The following is a 25,249-nucleotide window of genomic DNA, read 5'->3' as shown; positions in this document are numbered from 1 at the left end:
TGTTATTGCTGTTAATTTTACTCTTTAGAGGCAAATTCTACCCTTTTCAAGTTCATTCAAAGAAAATAAGCTTTAAACGATGTCATTGGTATCAGTTTTATAAACCAAATAAATGTAGGTGTCAGCACTACATTGTAGAGTAGGCAGCCTATTTACACTAAACACCAACACCAACATGAAATTTCCCAACCAAGGATACAATCACTTACATCTTCAGGATGAATATCAAGTGCTGTGGATGAGTATAAGCTAACATCTAGCAAGAGAGGTTTATATGAAATGGGATTATACAGAGATGATATATTTTACTTTGAGGATTTATTTACCATCGGGGACAGGTCCAGGGCTAGAGGTTCCATTAGAGGGTGCTGATAGATTGATTTGAGCGGCTTCAATAGCTTATGAGAGATGAAATGGAAAATATGAAGCATTAGAAAACAATATAGTTGTTGGTTGCATCAGTGCAAACAAATCATGCAATTATGGTCATTTGAATGAAGCAGAAAGAATCTAGAATTAAAATGTAAAAATGTAAAAGTCAAAAGTTTAAATGCAACATTGATAAATAATTTAGTGAAAAGAAACAAAACCATCCATTTCAATGTCGGTGGTTCTTGAACGGTGCTGAACTAAACAAAACAACTAGTCATTCCATGCACTGAATATGCAATTATAAGCTTAAAACTTCAAACAATTTCTCTCATTCTGCTCCTAAACTAGTTTTATCTCCATCGTCTTTTTTTGTTCTCCCTTTGTTATGTTGGTCAAAGCATTATGTGCAGTTTCATAAATTATAAAAATACTATTTGCAATTCACTTTATAATCTGGATCAAAAATCATCTTATCATTAATACCAATGTCAGTGCAATCATCATCATCATAATTTTCATTACTATCATCAACATCATCATCATCATCACTATCACCATCATCATCATAATCATTTTGATAATTATCATTATCATCACCATTGTCATCTTCATGAACATCACCATTTAAACTATTGAACTACAAGCTCCCCCCCCCCCATAACACAACAATAAAAAAATCCTACAATACAAAAATCGACAACAAAATACCAATGCCATGCATTTCTACCAAATACGGGGAGAAATTTAAAGGTATTCATTACTTTCCTAATGAGTAAGAATTTGTTGACAATAGCTGCCGATTTCATTGAGCTTAACCATTCAAGTTAGCCATCGAACTATCATTGAAAGTTGGATTTTGATTGACTGCTGAGCCCTGTGTCAATGGTAGTTACCATAATGGCAAAGTTACCATACAATTAGAAGTCAATTTTGAAACCTGTCCCTAGAAAGTGTAACTGTGATTGCCGGTGATTATGGATCAGGTTTGAAAGTACAGTGTGCATATGAAAATAATGTTGAAAATGTCTCATGATTGAATGAAAAATCCCTGCAGCTGTAGGTGATATTTCTTTTCCTTTATTTATTTTCCTCTCATTTGATTATCCAGACACTGCTTTTTCTCACTACTTTTTACTACTCTTCCAAGATCGTTTATGTTTGGCTATGACTGGCATGGTTCGTGTACATGAAAAAGGTTTGATCTCCTTTGTAGGCCTATTAAGAGAAATTTTGGTTTATCAAAATGTTAAGTTATATGTAACTATAAAGCTATCCAAGACCTACTAGTTCTTACTGAAGGTAGGGCTAACTTTTTAAAAATAGCACTGCAGCATCTCCCATAGAGGTATATCTATGAGGAAAATTCCACAATAAAACAAAGAGAAACTGTGTCAACTTGAAAACACACAACAAAACAAGAGTTCTGAAAGATCAAATTCATATTCTTCCCACCAATTCAAAATTAGTAGTTAGTTACATGGGGGTCTTTAAACTTGTGAACTTGTGTAAAATGTGCTGATTTATACCTCAGTCACATTTTCCCTATGGCAGCCATACGGCAAGTTGAAAACGGCCGTTTTATTCATTTTAATTCCAACCACCTATATCAGGGGTGTGAGTGGTCACAAATAAAAAGATCTGAAAAAAGCTGAAGAGTGTTGAAAAAGTCTGAAATAGAAAGAGCTCCCATACTTTTTGTACAGAGGAAGGCCCAAAATAACCTGAAATTAAGCTGAAAATCAAAACAAAAAATCTGAAATCAGATAAAAATCTGAACTCTCACACCCCTGCTATATGTTGCTGGTACAGAAAATGTTAAAACGGCTGTTTTCGACTTGCGCCATAGGGGAAATGTGACCGAGGTATAACTAACACTAAACACACACAGTGGGTGTGAATGTAAATGAATGTTCTGTGAATCCATTAAAGGGGCTACCCAATTTTGTAGAAGACCAAAATGCAAGAATTTTGATAGAAAAATTAATGTCATCATATCTTCAATGTTCTTCTAATAAGGACGATATTTTCATGATAGAGTATGCAACCATTGGGTATCCCCTTTAAAATCATCATTTACCTATTTTATTTTTCTTTAATTTTGAGGTCTGTTCAGCAGCTGTGCATGAGAACAAAAAATAACAAAAATCGCCAAAGAAAATATTATACAATGATGAAAATCACTATTGCGGTTTCTTCTTAGGTGTGGCAAAAATATGATATTGCATCATGAGTAATGACATCATTAATATCAGTGTCATTATTATTACTATTACTATTACTCAACAAAGCAATTAATTCACAGACATACAAAAAAGGTCAAAGTCAATTGAAAAAAAAATATACAGTGCGTCCCAGAAAAAACAAAACCGAGATTAAGCGATGATTTATCATAACTTTATCACAAATACAATAGACAAATGACCTACCAATGTAAAGCTTAGAATCTCCTCTTTCATCTGATATTACTTAAATTATTACTTATTCACGCATCAGTGAGCAAAAACAATTTGAAGAAAGGATACCAAAAACTCATTTGGCAGGAGGTATCTGAATTTCAAAAAGAAAATCACATGCCTAAAAAGTTCAATATCTGCTCTTTTATTTGATACCTTAATCACAAAAAATCGTCTAGAAGTAAAAAAGTTATGTTCCCTCGAAACAATACTTGTATTTCCATAATTTCATTAAATAAACATGTTTTCACAGGTTTCCCACAGAAGCTATCGCATGGTTAACAAAAGTTTTAACGCATGGCTGATCGTCAACAAAACGGAGTGTCAAGTAAGCTTGAACGCTAGCCTGTAAAACCTCTTAATTTTTTGAAATTATTGAAATTCAAGCCTTATTTCAAATAACCAGAACTTTGTTATTTCTTGACCATTTTCTGTAACTGAGGTATCAAATTAAAGAGCAGATATTGAACTTTTTAAAAATGTGGTTCTATTTTTGAAACCCAGATACAGCCCGCCATATGACTTTTTGGTATCCCCTCTTCAAATTGTTTTTGCTCACTCATGCGTGAATGAGAAATAATGTAAGTAATTTCAGATGAAAGAGGAGATTCTAAGCTTTACAATGGTAGGTCATTTGTCTATTGTATTTGTGATTAATTTATGATAAATCATTGATAAATCTCGGTTTCGTTTTTTGTGGGACACACTGTATAGTGGAATAGAAGACCTGTATACCTGATCTACATGTACCTGCCAGGGTACCGAATATCACAAGAAAATAATATCATGCATTTTTAATACAGTTGCCTTGCAAAAGAAATGGTCAAACAATTTTGTTTTTACTTTGTTAACATATGGGTTCATTCACAATATTATGTTAAATTTTGTGAATGACCCAATATGAGAAAAAAAGTAAAAATTTTGTTTGGATAAGGGGTCATTCATAAAATAATGTTAAAATTTGGGGGTCCTGCAGATTATCATATGTGCTGAGAAAAGGATACTAGATATCAAAACCACATTACATATTATTGCATGCATATTCTAAAAAAATAAAGTTTAAGAAAAATTATTGCATGCATTACAAAGAAGAAGCTGCAATCAGTAAGAATAGTGAACTACATGTATCAGACACATACGTACATATAATGTAATATTAGATACACATAATTTTAATACATTGCTAATCTCAACAGTTACTACAGAATTGTTTTCTGGTTCTTCTAACTAAAAATCTAACAGTACATGTATAACAGTGCCAACATAAAACCACAAAACTTTGCCCTATTTTGAATATGAGCACATATAATTATACATTTCTACTGATCTATTTAAAAGGATTTGTCATTTTTTTCTGTAGGACATAACAGCGATGGCCATTACGTATAATGCACTAGAGTGTTGTAGTACCACGCTGCTTTGGTTATAAAGCAAACCCAATTTTTTATTGGAGCACTTTGAACATTGTAAATTAACATTTTTTATTTTGCAACTATAATGTGGTGCACTTTCATATTTGAAAAGGAAAGTGGTAGTGAAACATGATTTTCCTACCAAATTTGAAGGGTTTTCAAAAATGTGTGCACAATGTGGGTTTTAAAACTAGGTGGTTATTAACAAGCATGTCTTCAAATTAAAGGAGAATGAAACCCTTGAAACCAGCTGAATCCATATCAAAGAGAAAAATCAAAGAAACATATTGTTGAAAGTTTGAGGAAGATTGAATGAATAATAAGAAAGTTATGAGCATTTGAATATTGAGATCACTAATGCCATGTAGATCCTCCCATTGGCAATGCGACCAAGATCTGTGATGTCACACACGTACAACTCCCTCATTGCTTTAGTACTTATTTCACTTATATTCTCACTTTTATAGAATCTATCACAAGGTGAGGTGTTCTCTTTATGAGAGGACAAGTACAGAGGTTTAACAACATTATATCATTGATGAATCGTTTGTCATATGATTAGAATGAGCAAAAAGAGATGTTTTGGGGTATATTTTCAGAGTCCAAAAGGGGAGAGTTGTTCATCTGTGATATCATAGATCTTGGTTGCGTTGCCAATGGGAGGATCTCCATAGCATTAGTGATCTCGACATTCAAATGCTCATAACTCTTCTATTGCTAGTCCTATTTTACTCAAACTTTTGTTGATCTTATTCTTGGATTTTTCTGCTTTCACAAAAGCTAACTTGCTCCAAGAGTTTCATTCTCCTTTAAGATTATTGATAATATTCATTATGCAAAGCACATTAATTTCACTCATGGATACATGTTAGGCTTTTACCTTGTCTTTTGGCTGCGTTAGCATGAATGATCCAATGAAGAAAAAAAAATTGATGAAAATGGAAACCAAAATGATTAAGCTAAAGAGATGGAAATTGAAACAAATACACCCCATTCTCACTTTCAGTTGATAACATCAGGGGCCCGTTGCAGAAAGAGATGCAATCAATCACAACTCTAAAAATCATGCGCAACTTGATTTTCAACCAATCAACAGCGCGCATTTTGGACTTGTGATTGATTTTTTGACTTGCGTTTAAATGCAACTCTTTCTGCAATGGGCCCAGATATGCAAAACAAATTATCATACACATATCCAAATAAAAACAGTAACATATTAAATAATAATGAATAATTTTTGTTTGGTAATTTCTAATGAACAATATACAGAATGTATATTGCTAGTCTGACAAATAATGTGTTTCCACAACTGATAGGTACATGTCAGCAATACTGAGTAAGTTGAGCCACTACCCCCGGGCCAATTAATTATGAATGAGTCAGACATTGTGGTGGTGCCATATTGATGACCCATTGCATAACCCCACATTTTTTTCAACATTGAAACAAAAAGTAGTTTTTCAGAGGGAAAAATACAAATTTTTGTCAAAAAAGTAAGAAAGTGTGAAATAGATAAGTGCATTCAACCCACATGCATCTTTAACTATAATATGGACAAAAGATGACAATAATGTTAGTCCAGGTATGGATCCTCATTCTTGTCATAGTCATGATGGGTGCATAAAACTTGTGTGGATGTGAAAATATCCCATGAAGTTTGGACCGGGGTAAGTTGAGCCAGCCAACATGGGGCAAGTTGAGCCATGGTAATTCACATGGTAATGTATATAAAAACAAACAGACCTTAAAAGATCATTGATATGCAGGCAGAAGGGACCAAATTCAAAAGACAATTGTTTTCTTTAAGAGGATATTTAGAATTTATAGAGAATTAGCAAGTGAAAAGACTAATAAATAAAAAATTTGGTATGCTGATTCTTGCCCCATAGCTTTTTTTACCCCATGGGTTGGGCGAGTTGAGCCATTTGACATCTTTTGTTTCAAATGTGACAGTGCCTTTCAGTGTGGGGGTAAAAATATTCATATAGGTAAAAAATGTTTCCCAAGAATTAAATTAAAAGGCAAGGTACTTATTTCTACAAAATTATTAATCATATCAGTCCTAACATGCAAAGAGCAAAAAATGTCTCATCTTACCCCGCCGTCCCCTACTATCAATCACTAAGCTTTGTGTAATAGGCCCCTTCTTTCATGAAACAGTTGCATTTTTTTTTTGCAATTACGAAACCGAAGAAACAAATTCATTTGTCCTTCAAAAAATCATACACTAAAGCAAGGCTTGTTGGCTTAGTGCAGTTTACATGCATATCATGAATAGGCATGTCAAAAATCATAAAATTGGCTTACATTAGTTCTTGAAAGGGGTTGTTTTGCTGTGCAAAAGCAAGAACAAATCAGAGAAATCCAGAAAAATCTCAGGAGATAATGAAGGGATATGAAATTTGCATGTAATTTAGATCCTTCCCATCCTTAAATCCTATACATCTTTTTTTTCTGAAACTATTTTTGGAATAGACTAAATCTATTCCACCCAATGGCTCCTTATAGACAAGGTTCCGTCACGATTAAGAAAATGGAAAATTTGCATAACACAATGATTTTAAAAAGTCTCCACATTGTCTATCTTCCATACAATGAGCCTTGTTATCTGGAGACCCTTTGATATTCCACTCATATTTTCTGGAGACATTTGAGTAAAACACGGGAAACTATACCGGAGTCAAATCTATTGGGACTAGAGATATCTGCTTGACTTCAGAGATGACTAAGATGAGGTATATCACACATTCTCTGTACAATCTTGTCTAAGGAAACGCTAAACTTCGACAAATATTTGACTTTCTGTAGAAGGTGGACTTATGCAACTTTACCTGTTATTCTAATGATTATCATATCAACCATCACTTCTTTGTTACATTGCAGACATTCTTACCCACCACTACATGTAACAGCAAAAATGTGCTTTTCTTTCAGAGCAGGAACATAAAATAAAATTCCTTTCGATTTTAAGAACAATAACTCACTGTTTATTTGATATTTACCCATTCTAAATATCTGCTCAAATAAACATTATTTCTGTTTGAAAATGTTATTGCACATAACTTGCTGTTTATTTGACATCTACCGATTCCAAATATCTGCTAAAATAAACATAATTTCTCTTTGAAAATATCTTTGCACATAACTCACTGTTTATTTGATATTAACCCATTCCTGATTTTGGTTCAATAAAACAATTTCTGTTTGAAAATGTTGTTGCACACAATTTACTGTTTATTTGATATTTACCTATTCCTGAACAAATGTTGCTCATATAAACATCAGCTTTCTGTGATTATTTGAAATCAGTATACATAGTCATTTTCATAACAGTTGACAAAGGGGTGAAATAGTTATATCACAGGGCTATCACTGATTTTCACCACAAATAATATTGAATAAAGACTTTCTTTGAAGAAAAAAAGGTGTCGGTGTAAACTACTCCATTATGAAAACTTGTTTTTTTCAACCTTCCCTTCTGCTTCTATCTGCCCCCTTTCCCCGGTTCCTCCTTCCATGCAACAACCTCCCTCCCTAACTTTCCTCAGGATAAAGAAAAACCTACCTGCATCAGCCTCATCTATTTCAGCCTCCTCTCCAATTTTCAAGAAGACTTCCTCTAGGGTCGTCATGGAAACACCATAGCTCTGTATACCGAATGCCGGGTCACCCGACTTCTCCTCCAAGCTCTTAAACATACCTGTCAGAGGAGGAAGGACAGTGATGAGGTCAAGTTTATGTGACATGACAGAGAGATTGTGTATTTTTAATTTGTGAGTTTCATAATATATGCACAAAAGTGACTGTGATGTCACCTGTTTGCATTAATCCTGAGAGATCTGTTGACAACAGTGTTCCGTAACACCATGCATTTATCAGTTTTTCTCTTTCAAATTGATTACAAACCTCAGTCAAACACCACTGTTTTCTTGGGATCCTACTTGTAGCTCTCTTGACAAATCTACATTCTTTCCTACATTTCATAAAATAATCGTTTAATTTGTCAATTCTCACTTCTGGCCTATGCTGTCATGTATGACTTAGAAAAAGGTTGTCGACCCACAAGCCTATCGTGATAATGAACATTCCGTATGAAACATACAAATCGTCCAATATTTCACTAAGAACGAACATGTACATGATCATGAAATCAAAGTTTTAATAGGGGATAAAACTAATTTTCAAATATAATTTTCATTCATTGCAGGTTATCCAAGGATTAATTCCATATTTGTCAGAAAACATTAGTCAATTAGGAACCGATTAAACAAAGGAAGTTCAGTCCTGCTTGATATAACTTTCAAGTAAGGAGTTCAATGTTATAGGAAAATTTGAATGAAATGTTTCACATAAAACAGGATACAAATATAATTCCCTTGATAATTACCTGCAAATGATGAGACATCTTTGAGGGGTAAACTGTATGCTAGTTCCATACCATGAGATCGTATGACAGAGGCCTCAGGGATGTATGTTTGGATTACATCAGTGACCTCATCTTGTTCACAGCTACCTTCCTTTACAAGCCTGGAGAATTGTGAATGCAAATAAGTAGAAAAGTTTCCCACTGATTTCACATATTGAACCTGTTCTATGCCTATTTTCTGAATGAATTAGAAGTAAAAATCTTTGTACATTGCATTTTATCTTATTGATTTTTGTTCTTTGATTTTACTTGGGGGGGGGGTCAATAATACACACTTTTACATCCTTATTGAACTGTTTACATAAGACTTGATTTTACATCTTTTACACTTAACACTTTATTTACCACCTATTTAAACTTTTTACCCTTAACACATTTCACACTTTGATAGCTTCTATTTACCCTTTTACACAATAGATTTAATTGAAACTAAATGCACTAAGCTTATAGTCACTTCTTTTTATGCACTTAGCTCCTATTTCGAAAATATACCATTTTACAGTTTACATTTTCTTTCATATGCTTTCCTTCTTCTTCAACTCTTTATCTTTTATGCTCCTTTAATTTACACTATCTAATATCATTATTTGTATCTCTATATTGATATGAACTTCTACTTTTTTCTGCACATTTCTACTCTTTTCATATTTACCTTTTGACACAAAAAAATTAAAGAATGTGCTTACAAATTATTACTGATAGGAGATTTTTAGTTTTATCAATATTGTTATTAATGGTGTGTTTTGGTGATCCAGCCTTACAGGGTTTTTTTATAACCTTCATGGGAAGCCATGCAACTGATCTTGTATCAACTAACATTTCAATTTTCCTTGGAGAGTTGAATTGATACATATATCAAACAAAAGACAAAGTTAACTTACCCAAGACGGTATCCAACACCAAATTTATTTTTCAGGAACAAGGATGAACCATAACATTTTAACTGTCCTTTAGAGATGATTGCTTTCCGATCTGAAGAAAGCCAATAGAAAGGGGAAAAAGCACACAGTTTTTTTTTTTATTTATTTAAATCACACTGCCCTATTTATCTTCCTTCCTCTCTGTCTCCTTCTCCATAATCCCCATGAAACATGGATGGATTTTAATTCATCCTTCCCATGAATGCTATTTCTGATCTGTACTCACAAAAATTCTTTCAAATGGTTTGAAAATGATCTATGATCCATTAATCATATTCTTCTTTTCCTAATTCTCCATCTCTCCTTTACTACTACTTCTCTTTTGCTTTATCCTCTCCCCCTCCCCCTATCTCTCTTTCTGCATACTTCCATTATCTAAAAATAAATAAGTGCTGCACTTGATAATAATTCATAAAATTACTAATTTTCTTCTTCACCATATAATCATTATAATTTTCAAAGTTTATTTGGATAAGGTTTCAAACAATATGTACATCAATGTATAAGATCAATCAAGATCAATTCAAACAATATGGACAATATAAAAGACATCCATATTTTATAAAAACATTATAAAAAAAAGGTGCAATGAAAAATTACATGAGGCATCTAACCAAAAGAGCCATCTCTTTCCATCACATCTTTTCCCTCGAAATCTTCCATGTAAATCTTCCCTGTAAAACAGCTTATCTTCCTATTTCATCATACCCAATACAGAAATGGGGAATGTGGGTAAAGGCACTGTATAAATACATTTTACGCCCCTTTATAGCAGGGCTGTGGCAAAAAAACACTGCAGACCTTTGCTAAATTGCATTATCCATCACATTCAATTTATTCCTAGCTCATGTTTGCCTACCTGCTAATATATCAGCTTCATCCATAAAGTGTGTGGTGAGTAGGGTCACTCTTCCTTCTCTTTGTTTCTTCAGAAGAGACCACATCTTACGTCTTGAGTATGGGTCCATTCCACTGCTAGGCTCATCTAGAAAGAGGATCTACCATGAAACAAAAACACCCAGTGGCTCATTAATAAAGTTGTCCGTAAGGAATCCATGATCTTAATATGCATGCTGGTAACCCTTTCTTATGCTTGATCAGATTCTTAATAATGTGTAATCCCATCAGTCCAAGCTGGAATCTGATCTTTTGATATTCTTTTATTTGTTGTTAAGAAGCATTTCAATGTAAAGTTTGTTATTGTTCAAGGTTTGAAGAGAATATAAACAGTTCGCAGTTCATAGATATTTTAAGATTTGGGGAATTTTTAGTATGTTATTTTGCACAAAAAATGGTCAACATTTGCACATTAATTTGTGCTTAATGTACAAAAAGCTTTAGGAAACATCACTCTGTATCATTACTTTCACAAACTTTAACATTTGGATGATATGCCAAAATAAGTTGTCAAGACTATCAACAAATATCCTTATTCATAGGATACTATTATGTTGTGTATTAAACAAAGCTGAAAGCATACCATTGCTTCTATTTTAACAACTCATATTGATTATTGTGCAAGCAAAAAGCTACAGAACATGGCTGAGAAATGCTGTTAAAACATCATTTTGGATAAGAATAACATTGGGTAAGAATGATTCAAAAGAATATGAATTAATGATCAAAAATCACAGCTGACATGATGAACTACACCATCATTGACCTTTAATGATATTAAAGCTACCTGCAAAATTCAAATTAATTCCTTCCAATTGATAGCTTTCTCAGCACTGTACACATGACAATCAGAGATTGCTATTTTCTTGTTTCTTATTCCTGTAATGAGAAAACACATGAAGCTGCATGACTGACCTTCGGGTTACCAATGATGGCGATTCCAACGCAGAGCTTGCGCTTCTGACCTCCACTGAGATCCTTTGCAAAGGTCGCTCGCTGATTCTTGAGGTCGATCTCTTCCAAGGCTTTCTCCACCTGCACAAAGACGTTTAAAGACATTACACAGAGAATATTTACAAGAGCATGAGATGTGAATGTGAGTTGTCCCCTAAGCAATTGGTTCAGCCAACATGCCCAGCTAGAGGGTTGCATATATACATATTTATGCTCCTTTTTGGGCTTCATCCTCATGTTTGGTTAAAATTTGAATTCACATTGGATTTCAGAACAGGTCAGAGGATGGAGAGGGAATTGAAAATAGAGCGATTGCCAGCACAGCGATAGAACATTCCAACAAACCTTGTCTGGGATCTGTGACTTTGAAATCCCTGTAAGTCCTGCGTAGAACTTGAGATGTTCTTCAGGGGTTAGGAGATCTATAAGAGTATTCTCCTGTAGGCACACTCCGGTCATGTTACGGACCTTCTCCATATCAGACTTGTCAAACATGTCCAGTCCGTAGGCAACAGCGTGGCCATCGGTGGCCTTGACCATACCAGTCAAGCAGTTCATCAGGGTAGACTTGCCAGCTCCATTATGGCCAAGAAGACATGTAATTTGACCCTCGTAGATGTCCAATGAAATACCTAAGAGTATGATAGGAGTTCAACCATTAATCAATGGTTATTTCAAGGTCGTCCGATGAATATACTTTACATTTATGACATTCAATTAATATTCATTCCATGTGGTGGTGGTGATTTTTTTTTAACCTCGATCAAAAGAAGACGTTGGCGGACTTCTGCTCACATAACCGATCTATCACACATCCTTTAAGGAAGTCTTCACTAGCAGTAACATATTTCCAGATAACACACATTTTCCCCTTATTTTTCAACAAGGTTGTTCTTAATGATGAAAATATTTGTCAGAGGATTGAGTGACATAGCAAGACATAGGGAACACTAGGGTCAGCGACTGACCATTAGATCGATTTTCACAAATTCATTATACACTGTAATCAAAGTAATCCATTGTAAAAATATGCCCTACAATCGAAGGTATGTGTGACAAAACACAAAGTGGACATACCATTCACTGCTTTGACATCTGGTTTACCACCTTTCCCATGGAACGTCTTCTTCACATTGCGAATCCTTGAAAAATGAAAAAAAATATATAGTGTGTGTTGATGATAAAATTAAGGTGTAGGAAAGATGGATATAATCATTGATAAATCTTCAAGTCTTATCATGAGAAATGGTCCTCTGACTGCTCTTCAAAAACCTTCATATTGAAATATAACGATTGAAAGCAGGACTGTCCGGGCCAACAAAGTTGTTTCAAGATTCATCTATTCCACTAAGAAACAACAACACAAATAAAAGGTGCAAAAATACTTTTATAGCGCTATAAATCCATACACGTAAATTCATTTAAATACACAAATATGTGCATACATGTATGACTACGAAAAAACAAATATCAAAATACATACATAGTATGGTAAAATAACATGGGAGAAAATTCATTTGATGGGGATAAAAAATCAAGGATAATTAATTATCTTGGTTCTAATCTCATACATGCAGTGTTCAGTGTCTTTAACCTTTGGGAGAAACTAGTTAATTTGTTATCATTTTCAACTTTCCAAAATGAAACAATATCCCTAACTTCTTCATATACTGCTGTATAGGCTTTAGGTATGTAAAAACATTCAGACTGTGTATGACAATTCCTTCTGTGTTTGATAATGCCTACCTTATTCCATTTCTCCCTTTGAGAGCAGCTGGGACTGGCTCAACCAAGGCGTTCTCGATGTTGTGCTCACCCTCCGCTTGACCGTTGACACTTAGAAGTCCAGTCCGGTCATTAGGATCCTTGATTTCCCTGCCACACCAATAGGATGGTTTTAAGAAGAACAGTGGGGACATGCTCTGACCGTACGCTCCTGAAATAATAGATTTTGGAGAAAAAAAACATGCGAACAATAAACTGAAGGTAAAAGGAAAACACATTTTGGTTGGGTTGATTTTTTACCTGAATGCTAAGAAAGCATGAATGCTTGTAAGCAAGCAACCAGAGGACCGACGGCTTAAGGTCTTCATTGACCTGGTAGTCAGGATTTAAATGCCTTACCAAAGGGCACTAGCGCACCAATTGGGAGTTGAACCCAGGTCACCGGAATACGAACCCCCTGCTCTACTGACTGAGCTATCGCACCTCCATTGGTGATAAGCTACATAGACCAGTTCAGAATGGTAAATTGCAACCGTTTCATACACAGTTGTAACTACCGTAACTTTGCCTTTATAGCAACTACCATGGTAACAGGGCTCAGCAACCAATCATAATCAAGATTTCCATGGAAGATACAATAATGGCAAATTTACAATAGTTTCAAGTCTTTATGAATTAGGCCCCTGGAGCCGTAACAAAAAGGTTAGTGAATAATCGCTAACTTGAAAAAAAAAACAATTGATTGGTTTCTCATCAGTCTACTGAGCAAAATGTGCATGCAATGATGATCTTGATACGCCATTTCATTTAGCGATTAATCACTAATCTTTGGGTTACAAAGCCCCCAATTGCTTGGTTTATTTTTTATTTTGTCTCATCCTAGTTCGTCTACAACCAGTTGGTCTACTAACCAGTTGGTGAAGTGTAGAAAGTTAGGGGGAGACCAAACAGTAATTACAGCAAATTGATAGTAGACCAAATGGGTTTAGCCCAGATGGCGTAGTGTAGAAAGTTTGGTGTAGACCAAACAGTAATTACAGCAAATTGATAGTACGCCAAATGGGTTAGCCCAGTTGGTGTAGTGTAGAAAGTTTGGTGTAGACCACACAGTAATTACACCAAATTGACAGTAGACAAATGGGTTTAGCCCGGTTGATGTAGTGTAAAAGATATCGTGTAAAACAAACAGTAATTACAACAACTTGATAGTAGGCCAGATGGGTTTAGCCCAGTTGGTGAAGTGTAGAGAAGTTTGGTGAAGATCAAACAGTAATTACAACAAATTGATAGTAGACCAAATGGGTTTAGCCCAGATGGTGTAGTGTAGAAAGTTTGGTGTAGACCAAACAGTAATTACACCAAATTGATAGTAGACCAAATGGGTTTAGCCCAGTTGGTGTAGTGTAGAGAAGTTTGGTGTAGATCAAACAGTAATAACAGCAAATTGATAAAAGACCAAATGGGTTTAGCCCAGTTGGTGTAGTGTACAAAAGCTTGGTGTACACCAAACAGTAATTACAGTTAAAGGAGAATGAAACTCTTGGAGCAAGTTAGCTTTTGTGAAAGCAGAAAAATCAAAGAATAAGATCAACAAAACTTTGAGTAAAATAGGACTAGCAATAAAAGAGTTATGAGCATTTGAATGTCGAGATCACTAATGCTATGGAGATCCTCCCATTGGCAATGCGACCAAGATCTGTGATGTCACACACGTACAACTCTCCCATTTGGACACTGAAAATATACCCCAAAACATCTCTTTTTGCTCATTCTAATCATATGACAAACGATTCATCAATGATATAATGTTGTACGAACCTCTGTACTTGTCATCTCATATAGAGAACACCTCACCTTGTGATAGACTCTATAAAAGTGAGAATATAAGTGAAATAAGTACTAAAGTAATGAGGGAGTTGTACGTGTGTGATATCACAGATCTTGGTCGCATTGCCGTTGGGAGGATCTACATGGCACTAGTGATCTCAATATTCGAATGCTCATAACTTTCTTATTATTCAATCAATCTTCCTCAAACTTTCAACAATATGTTTCTTTGATTTTTCTCTTTGATATGGATTCAGCTGGTTTCAAGGGTTTCATTCTCCTTTAATTGATAGTAGACCAAATGGGTTAGCCATCTGAGAAGCAAAGAAACTATTTTTAAACCAAGTATTCTCGTTCACCCATGTCACAAATTCCTATCTCTTTTGCACTTATAATGGGCACTCAAAGAGGAAAGCCGCCTCATGAATGGTTCTTAATCTCTTTTGAAAAGTGAATACCTCCACTTGAATATCATTGAATGCATGAGTGAACAAGACTGTTCTTGTAAGGCATTCCAGTCTATCCAAGCATCTTTCAGCTAGGAGATGGAGATAAATTCTTCTAGTCACCAACTTTATATAATCAATGTTTGGAGTCTAGTTGCAAGAGTGTTGCTATCTCAGGCAATCCTCTACGAGTTCCATGCCAGTGTGTTTTAGATCGTAGTACAAACCATCTTTATCGGCACAAGTTAAGATTGTATCAATGAACTTGTTTACTATATCATTAATTGCATAATTATAGCCTGATATTCCTGGTTACACAATAGCTTTTATCATACACAATTTCCCTTTTATTCGCATGGTTGTAGTGTGGGTCCAATTCAACAGGCTCTATGAGGATTATAAGAATTTAATGAAACTGATTATGGATTGAGGCCATCTACACCTCAACAACACAAAAATCAAACACAAATTACAAAATTTCATCAAATCCAGCCAAAGATAAGAAAATAATTCCGCCTACATATATATCTTCTTCTTCCTCTTTCTATTTCTGATATTACACAATGAACTCTCTACAAACTGAATAGATCCAGCATTATCATAGCTTACCAGGAACAACATTCTCCAGATAGATGGCCATGATCAGATAAAGGAAGATATCCACAAAGATCATCACAAGAGGAGCATAGGGTGGAAAGTAGCCGTCTCCGAGGTTGCTAAACTGAAGACCATTGATTTGCTCAAATGCCACACACTGCAGAAGACATATAGAATATATGATTAGACAAGAAATTAATTAATAGCTTCTACTGAGAATGCAATAGGTCAATGATAGATATTAACTCACACTGTATGATTAATTGATTAATTGATGGATGATAAAGACGAAATGTTATAAAGCACTTAATATATACAGCAGGGAATAATTTTGCTTTACAAATTTGAATAGCATTTTTGGTCATAAGAGAAAAGCTCTCAACTAAGTAATGTACAGTCCTATGTAAAAATATGCTATACAAGAGACTTTATGCATAGCAGTCTTTCAAAAATGTGGAGCAAATTGCGATGCGAAACTAGGAAAATTATTCCCTGTACAGAAATATATCATATACATGTAGCACTTAATGTATCAAGGTGATATCTGTCAACACTTATTACCCCAGGCTTGCCATCATATTGTGCAGCATTCCAGCAAAAACTTCCAAGCTCAAACTGTTAATGTACGACCATGTATTTTGTATCATACTTGGTACTCATTCAAATACTGAGTGGATAGTGGCAAATTGAAGACTGATGTCTTACCAAAGGACAATATGTCCAGGTTGAACTTGAACAAACATGCACAACCCTCTGATTATATTACAAAAGCAGGACCACTTCATCATTATATGATTATGAGAATCTCGACTTTCGTTCTCCATGAAGAAGTGGGAGAGAAGAGAAATAGGACTCATAGTAAGGACAAGGACAGTCTCAGGGCCTGGGAGCATCAGAGGGATGTACTTACCCTGTCCATGAAGAAAGCTATTGCAGTAGGAGAGAAGAGACACAGGACCCAGAGTAGGGCCACTGGGACCGTCTCAGGGCCTAGGAGCGCTGGAGGGATTTACTTACCTTGTCCATGAAGAAAGTTATTGCAGTAGGAGAGAAGAGACACATGACCCAGAGTAGGGCCACTGGGACTGTCTCAGGGCCTAGGAGCATCAGAGGGATTTACTTACCCTGTCTGAAGAAAGCTATTGCAGTAGGAGAGAAGAGACACAGGACCCAGAGTAGGGCCACTGGGACTGTCTCAAGGCCTAGGAGTGCTAGAGGGATGTACTTACCCTGTCCATGAAGAAAGCTATTGCAGTAGGAGAGAAGAGACACGGGACCCAAAGTAGGGCCATAGGGACTGTCTCTGTACCTAGGAGCACCCGAGGGATGTACTTACCCTGTCCTTGAAGATAGCTTTTGCAGTAGGAGAGAAAGAGACACAGGACCCAGAGTAGGGCCACAGGGACTGTCTCTGTGCCTAGGAGCATCAGAGGGATGTACCTACCCTGTCCTTGAAGATAGCTTTTGCAGTAGGAGAGAAGAGACACATGACCCAGAGTAGGACCACTGGGACTGTCTCTGTGCCTAGGAGCATCAGAGGGATGTACTTACCCTGTCCATGAAGAAAGCTATTGCAGTAGGAGAGAAGAGACACAGGACCCAGAGTAGGGCCATAGGGACTGTCTCTGTACCTAGGAGCACCAGAGGGATGTACTTACCCTGTCCATGAAGAAAGCTATTGCAGTAGGAGAGAAGAGACACAGGACCCAGAGTAAGGCCACTGGGACTGTCTCAGGGCCTAGGAGTGCTAGAGGGATGTAGGGTATCACAAAGATCATGATGAAGAAGCTTCCGGCACCTCCTGCAGTGGTGGCCTTATCAAACAGCGGTGAGAACATGAAGGACATAGTCACCACTGTGGGATGGAAAATTGAGTGATACCAATGATATATAAATGGGAAATACATAAGCTATATATAGTACAACAATGTATGTTTTATGCATATTCACCACTTGAGAGATTAGTATTTTGAAAAACCTAAAGAAAAACCTAAAATTAACAGGTTTCAATAGGCATTATTGAGCTCCTTAACAGCCTGAAATATGTGATATGACACTGTGTCAGGAGGGTAGTAGTAATTCCATTGGTTTTTGCATAGCCATATTAATTTTTTTTAATTTCCATATTACGAATTAGATTAGGTGAAAAGCACAAGAAAGCCTACATATATTTTCCAAGCCAGATAATTGGAGCTTTTCTTTGGCAAAATACTCTAAGTGACAAAATGCATAAAGCTTGCATTGTTGTGCTTAATAGTTTATAAACTATCAGTTGATATATGATGTGTCAATTTCACTTTTGGGTCCGGTCTGAGTCTTAAAAAAAAGTTTTGGGAGCAAAACAAGTATTCAGTAATATATCAGGGAATGTGTCCCACAAAGGGTTAAATGTTAATCTTTCATACCAAAGAGCTTAACTGCCTGTGGTATTTCACACGCTGCCTCATTGATGACTACACAATAACCTGCACCCACTGAAGCATAATCTGATCAATGCAGTGATGCGTAATATACTGCACACAACTAGGAATTTAAGAGCCAATCTTTTTAAAACACATCCTCAAAACTCACTGCTTGAAAGAGCGCAATGATATCAGAAATAGTTAGAAAATAAAAGAAATTTATATACAAAGAAGTGCACCTCTATATAGACCAACTTAAATCTATTAGAAAGGGGAAATTTTCTGACTTCAATGTTGAGTTTTGAGAAATGTCTGAAATATATAAATGCCAGTTTAAGTATTGATCTCAAAGTGAGTTGGTACAGAATCCAATCATATTACAATTCTACTGATTGTATGGTTTCATTAAAAATCGTGCCAATTCTTTCTGGGACTTCTCTTAAACAATAATAATATATTGTCCCACAAATGCTAATCTTTGTTGGTGATCAATTGTCATTGTCGCTCGGTATAAATTTTATGATTCTTTTTTTTTACACATTTGGCATTAAGTAAATATACCAGGGGCCTGTTTCAAAAAGGACTTGCAACTGTTGTAACTTTGCCATTATGGCAACTACCATGGTAACAGAGCTCAGCAGCCAATCACAATCAAGGTTACCATGGTAGTTGATATAATGGCAAAGTTACAACAGTTGCAAATCTTTTATGCAACGGGCCACTGATCTAGATCTGTGACAATTTTGAGGCAATTAACCATAATTTTTAAGACCTTCTCATGAAATCATTGCTCGCTGCAACTACATTTTTAGTATAGCTTTAAATTGATTAAGAGATTGATGAATGATGACACTGCTCTTACCTGAGAGGCCATAAAAGAAGAGCCCAAGAAAAATCAGGAAGAAATTCCCATCAGGCAATAACGTTATAGCTTTGCTGAAACCTGCGATGAGTATAGCAACAATGAGGACAATGCCGATATAGATAATAATCCATGATAACCTACAAAAGGAAGAAAAAATTAAAAAGAATTTACCATGCATATTCTGATAATCTCAAATGCACTAAATTCAATCTTCCTGCTCCTCTCTCTATACCTCTTATTCATCCTTCTCTTCATCCTACCATACTTCTATAATTTCATCTTGTCCCGCTTTATCCTATCCTTTTCCCCCAATTCTTCTCCCTCTCCAATACCTCCCTTACCCCCCTCCCCATCTCTCCTCCTCCACCACTTCCTCCTCCACTCCCTAATATTCCTTGCCTCGATCTTCCATCTCATCATCCTACTCTATTCACTTTTCACAATAGAAGTTCTCAGTACTCCCTTCCTTCTCTCCCTCATACTTTACTTCCTCCGTTTCATCCTTTCACTTCCCCCTATTCTTTTAATTTTTTTTCCACTTCTTCTCCATTTCACTTTCTCCAACATCCCTTCACCCTTTCTTTCTCCTCCACTTGCTCCTCTTGTCTATCTCCATCACCTCCACCTATTCACTTTTTACAATAGAAGTTCTCAGTACTCCCAAATCCCCTAATCCCTTCATCATATTTTACTCCCCCCCCCCCCCTTCTTCTTCCTGCCCTCTATTTTCCATCTTCTCATCCTATTTTTCTTTCTATTTCACTTTTTAACACTAGAAGCTTTCAGAACTCACCTCCTTCTCTCCCTCCTACATGTATTTCCTCCGCATCATCCTCTTCCACTTTCTATTCTGTAATCCACTTTTCCCTTTGTACTACCCCCCCCCCCTCCCATCCGCACCCTCTCCCCTCTCCAATGTACTCACCAGAAAGTTGTATTATTGAGTCCCATTATATTCATCACCTCCTTGATCTTGCGTTCTTTTTCAACGACCAGCGTGGTAAGGAGGACTGCCGTGAAAGGCATATACGCCAGGACGATATAGACCGACACGGTGATACGTAAAGAGTCCACGGAATAGTCATATTGGCCCTTGGGGAACATGCGAATGTTCACATCAGGCATAGCTAAGCTATCATCCCCTGTCACCAACTGGAATATAGAATAAGTCAAAAATAAAAAGATATAAAGTAAGAAATAAATAATGAAATATAAAATGCAATAACTATAAATCAGAATGAAATATCTTTATGTACATTATGCACTTAATACTAACTTTTTTTTTATTTTTTGAATTTAATTTTATCCAATGAATATTTCAAATAAGAATAGGACCCTTGGTTACAACATAAACTACATGTATTCTATTTTAATTACCTTTATATATAACTGGAAACCAAGGTCCTGATGCATAAAGCTAATTTACCATTAAAAAAACTCTAGTAAATAAACAAAAACTCTCACTGCCATACAAAATTATGCCATTGACACAGTGGCAAAAATTGTCAGAATTTTTCTTTTAAATGCAACAGGCCCAAGTTACTCATTTTTGATAAATCAAACCTTGTACTTTAAGTTATAAATTTCAATTCTGAATAAAAATGAAGATAATCAATATTTACTCTCAACCAACCAATTTTGTTTTCATCAAAATTTCACTTGAATACCAGAAAGATTGGCAGCAAGCATTAAAGAGAAATTCCAGTAGTTGCAGTAAACACTGATTTCATGAGAAAGTCTGTAAGAACCAGGCTTAATTGTCAGTATATCATCGAGGATCTAGATCTGGTACAGTTACATAAACTGAACTTTGTGAAATCTTGAAATCTACGCTGAAAAATGTTCAGACTGAACTTCCCCAACACAGATAAGCGCACGTGGGACAGTGTATAATTATTGCTTTGAGCGTCGGGCCCGACGCTCTACCCGAATCCTGTGTTTATTTGCTGATTTCTCAGCAATTACACAATTTCTTCCAGAATCCTTTGGCACATGCGTTTTATTTATACAAACAGACACTTTGGTGGTCATTTCATTGGATTCTGTACGAACTCATTTTGATGTCGTTACCAAAACTAGCATTTACCTTTACGTGTTACAATATTAGCATATTACAAGTTGAAATAAGCTGGACTATATTTACTGATTGATTATTATAGGCATATTGTGGGGGTAACTAAAAGCTACAAAAAATGAATGCATTTATGACTACCCGTACAGTGTATGTCATGACGCGATCAGAAATCCTAGTAACATAATATCATTCATCTGTTGTTTTCAAGAGGGACCTCTCAACTAACATAAATCCCCCAAGAACAATGGATCACATTATAGAGGAAATAGGTTATTGGTGTCCGGAATGTTTATTCAACGTGCATTAAACAGACAGTTTGGCCCACTAAAAGTAAATAATTCATCTTGCGAAAACGATCAGTGCAATAAAAATTGCCAAAACACCATGTCACAAGTGTTGAACTTTAATCTCAGCCTACACAGTAACTATAGACTTTTTAATGATTATCTTTTTTTTCAATTCTTAACTTGCTATAATTAGTAAAGTTCAATTTTGTGATGCCACTCACTCTCATACTGTGTATTACAAATTTCCATATATTTCCTTTTTAATACTACTTCATGAATGAATGAATATTAAATTTTACCATGGACCTACTACTTTGTAAGTCTGTGGTTTTACCAAGGTTTCAAATGAAATGGAGTAACCAGGCGCGTAGCCAGGGGGGGCGGTGGGGGCGGTCGCCCCCCCCAAAACGTCCCCAAAAAGAAAAAAAGGAAGGGAAAAAAGAGAGGAGAAAAGGAAAAGGGAAGGGAGGAAAGGGAAGAAAGGTAGCTTTGTGGGTTTTTTTTTCTTTTTTTTTCTCAAAAGAGAAACTCCTTCACTCTTGCTCTAAATTTATGATTATGAATTTTGCTTCCGCGCTGCGCGCGGTTAAATGAAAATATTGAAGATCTCCATTGTTTCCCCCACCCTTTCTCTAACCCTGTTTTTTTACCTCAGCTATATGTGTTTATTGCCAGTTAAAGTTCAAATGTATACATTAGGGCATGGAATTAGAGTAAGGTTAGGCCGAAGTATATGAAGTTATCTTTTTTTTTAAATTGATCGCGCAACTTCTGGTCGGGTCGGCTCCGGGCGGGTAAAATCTTTATATCAATTTCTGCCGTCACCTCCATAAAGTCAACTTCTCCCGCTTTTCAGCTCATTACTAAACAACCATAATTTTTGGGGCAAACAGGTTCCTAATCCAAAAAGAGGAAGGTATAAAATTTGTATCGTATAAGGGTATTAAATAAAAAAGCACAATATTTTTTATCAAATTCTATTCAACTTCATGTCATTTCCCTGTACATTCATCTCCTGTCCTGTTTTTCGCCCTCAGTTTGAAATTTTGAATGACTCTTAAGTTTCTTTATAATTCAAAATGAAGCGCTTCAGGATAAGTCAAAGAAATTAGGCATCCTTTTTAATAATAGCAGGGCCCGCTGGGAGAACAGTTTTCGGAACTGAAGCGGCTACCCTGGGTAAATATACCGCTATTATTATTATTATTATTATATAATTTCAATAAATCACAGAAGTTTCAACTTTTTGCGCACTATTTTCCTTTTAATGAAGTTCAATAATCTTAGAAAATTAATTGAATTAGAGCCGATGGGGTATTGGAGATATCTGCATTATTTTGATGAAACATCCGCCCTTTGAAATTTCAGAGTTTCGTTGCTCTGCGCGGGGAGGAATATCTTCCTCCTGGCATATACTCTTCTTCTCCTCTGTTTTGCGAGTTAAAGATATGCACTGTCGCTAAATTGTTTGTAATAAAATCTGATCTTTCCAAGGGAAGTATTCAATATATGTTTGAGAATATCCTTTTCTCGGGACCCTTTTCATGGCAAAAAATTGATAAAACGCTTTAGCTTCCGCACTTCGCGCGGGAATATTATCATTTTAATTTCCTCCATTGTATTCCTTTTTTGTGCGTTCACAATCTTTTTTGAAAACCAGGTTCAAAATCACAATATAGTCAACTGAATTGGAGCTGATATAGATACTAGAGACAAGAGAGACGACTCCTTTTCATTTTAATTTATGAAACACCAAAAGCTTCGCGCGGGAGGGGGAAACTCCCCCTCCCTGCACCCACCCCCTAGGGAGCGCGCTTCGCGCGCTCTGTAAGCGTTGGCACACTTTGCGTGCATTTACCGCCCCCTCTAAAATGAAATCCTGGCTACGAGGTTGGTAGTAACAGCAAATAAAATCTCTTTGAACAAGGTTAAAAGCCGCCAGCAGAAAGTATGTCAGGCATGCACTTTGCTCAACATCTCTTGCAATTGTGTAGACAAATGATTCCCGCATGACTCCTCAGCTATAGGTCATACATAAATGGAAATAAGCTTTTGTGATGATAATTACTTTTTCGCCGCATCTTGGTCTGGTTATATGTGTAGTACATAATTCGGAGGCATGCGAAAATAAACTGTGCAATATGTCCTGAAATATGACTCAAATTAATTTATGAAACACCGCAAATGGTTGGAAAAGTGTTAAAATCTGGTTTCAGTAACGGTCAAATTCTTTCTTTTTTCACTTATTAAAGGTTAATTGATATAATATGGGCAAATATCTCGTCGTAATAGTGCTTGGTTATTGATGTTTTGTCGTGCATTCAAATTTCAGTTTGTTTATTAATGAATTAATGAAACATGAAAAATTGATACAAATGAATATTCGTAAAATTTCACCCCTCAGATTTCTTCATTGAAACTGGCGGCTTCGAAGGCGGACATCAAAAAGGTCCTTATTGCCGTTCTTTCTTTTGTGCTTCTTTAGAAATGAACAGCTGCTTGAATACATTTGTTGCCTGTTGGAACTCCAGTCATAGAATCTTCTTGGTTTTACCAACTTACCGTACATATATATTGCAAATGGACAATGTAAATATTTAATTGTATAGGGCATCATAAATTGTATAAAATAATTCTTGCTTATTTTATTCTCTGGGCAAGGAGTCTCAAAGTCTGTTTAACTGCATGCACTCAGTGGTTTCTATAGGTGTGACTTGTATAAGTCCTTCAAAGTCCTTAGACAAATACTTAGCTCCAATAAATGCAATTCATAGTGTGAAAGAAGATATACAAAACAAAATAACCTCGATCAATACTCTTTTTTACATCACAAAGCACAGGTGTAAGTAAGAGGTATTTCAAACATGGAAATGTTATAGATAATACTAAACAATCAACAAGAACAAAAAGTTGTCTGTTATAAGGGAGAGTTCACAATGAAGAGCATTTCTAGAACATAAATTTGTGCTATACATATTTTTTCATTTTCAATGACTGACAAGCACCTGTGTCTGACTGCCTATGGAATGGACAAACCAGACTTCAAGTGGGATCTAACCATGTCCATGATCTAACAGTCATTTCATGAAATGATCTCCCTGATGTGATTTTCATAATTAAAAAATCATCATCATCAAAATCATAATTCTCATCATTATCATATTTTCTGTTGCTGATATCATTATCATCATCCTCCATTCATTTGTTGAGTACATGTTTATAATTTAAACATATCCCAGAAGCTTTTTGAAATATCCTACTGCACATCATGTATAAATAAATCCCCCGATGAATCATGTTTTGAATCGACACAATGAATTCTCCATAATTATAAATAATTTCTACTTCTCTCATAAAATCTAAAACCCTCCATGCCTAATTCCTATCATATGATGTACAGGTACAGGATAATAATACTGGCCAAATCTACTTTCACTGTATTGTGACTTCAATTGCAATATTACAATGCAAGGTTTTCTTATTTGTGTTGTCATTGTCTCTCTGTCATTCAGTAGAAGGTCAAGTGATATACATGTAGGTCTACTCAATGCCATTCTTGCTCTAGAACCATATAACTTTGAAATTTATGAGA

The 25,249-nt window shown here is 35.7% G+C and overlaps 1 protein-coding gene across 3 annotated transcripts in view; it reads right to left on the bottom strand.

Annotated features, from left to right (window-relative positions):
• Nucleotides 1-20,552, bottom strand: part of LOC129269316 (cholesterol transporter ABCA5-like) — a 38,313-nt gene extending 17,761 nt beyond the window's left edge. The window contains exons 1-15 of one of the 3 annotated variants that reach the window (XM_064105604.1): nt 20,222-20,552; nt 19,294-19,433; nt 17,688-17,884; nt 16,042-16,186; nt 13,181-13,370; nt 12,512-12,576; nt 11,780-12,066; nt 11,396-11,515; nt 10,443-10,581; nt 9,545-9,635; nt 8,625-8,764; nt 7,803-7,937; nt 5,118-5,129; nt 2,450-2,488; nt 327-398 (exon numbers count right to left, since the gene is read on the bottom strand). In XM_064105604.1, coding sequence (XP_063961674.1) covers nt 327-398; nt 2,450-2,488; nt 5,118-5,129; nt 7,803-7,937; nt 8,625-8,764; nt 9,545-9,635; nt 10,443-10,581; nt 11,396-11,515; nt 11,780-12,066; nt 12,512-12,576; nt 13,181-13,370; nt 16,042-16,186; nt 17,688-17,884; nt 19,294-19,433; nt 20,222-20,421 — 1,972 coding nt within the window. In that variant the 5' untranslated portion in view covers nt 20,422-20,552. The remainder of the gene's footprint in view (nt 1-326; nt 399-2,449; nt 2,489-5,117; nt 5,130-7,802; nt 7,938-8,624; nt 8,765-9,544; nt 9,636-10,442; nt 10,582-11,395; nt 11,516-11,779; nt 12,067-12,511; nt 12,577-13,180; nt 13,371-16,041; nt 16,187-17,687; nt 17,885-19,293; nt 19,434-20,221) is intronic. The other 2 variants (XM_064105606.1, XM_054906810.2) reach the window with 2 other exon arrangements.
• Between the last annotated feature and the right edge of the window lie 4,697 nt (nt 20,553-25,249).

This window comes from Lytechinus pictus, chromosome 10 (assembly GCF_037042905.1).
Source record: "Lytechinus pictus isolate F3 Inbred chromosome 10, Lp3.0, whole genome shotgun sequence".
Taxonomy (NCBI): Eukaryota; Metazoa; Echinodermata; class Echinoidea; order Temnopleuroida; family Toxopneustidae; genus Lytechinus; species Lytechinus pictus.
This window is presented reverse-complemented; position numbering and strand designations above follow the sequence as displayed.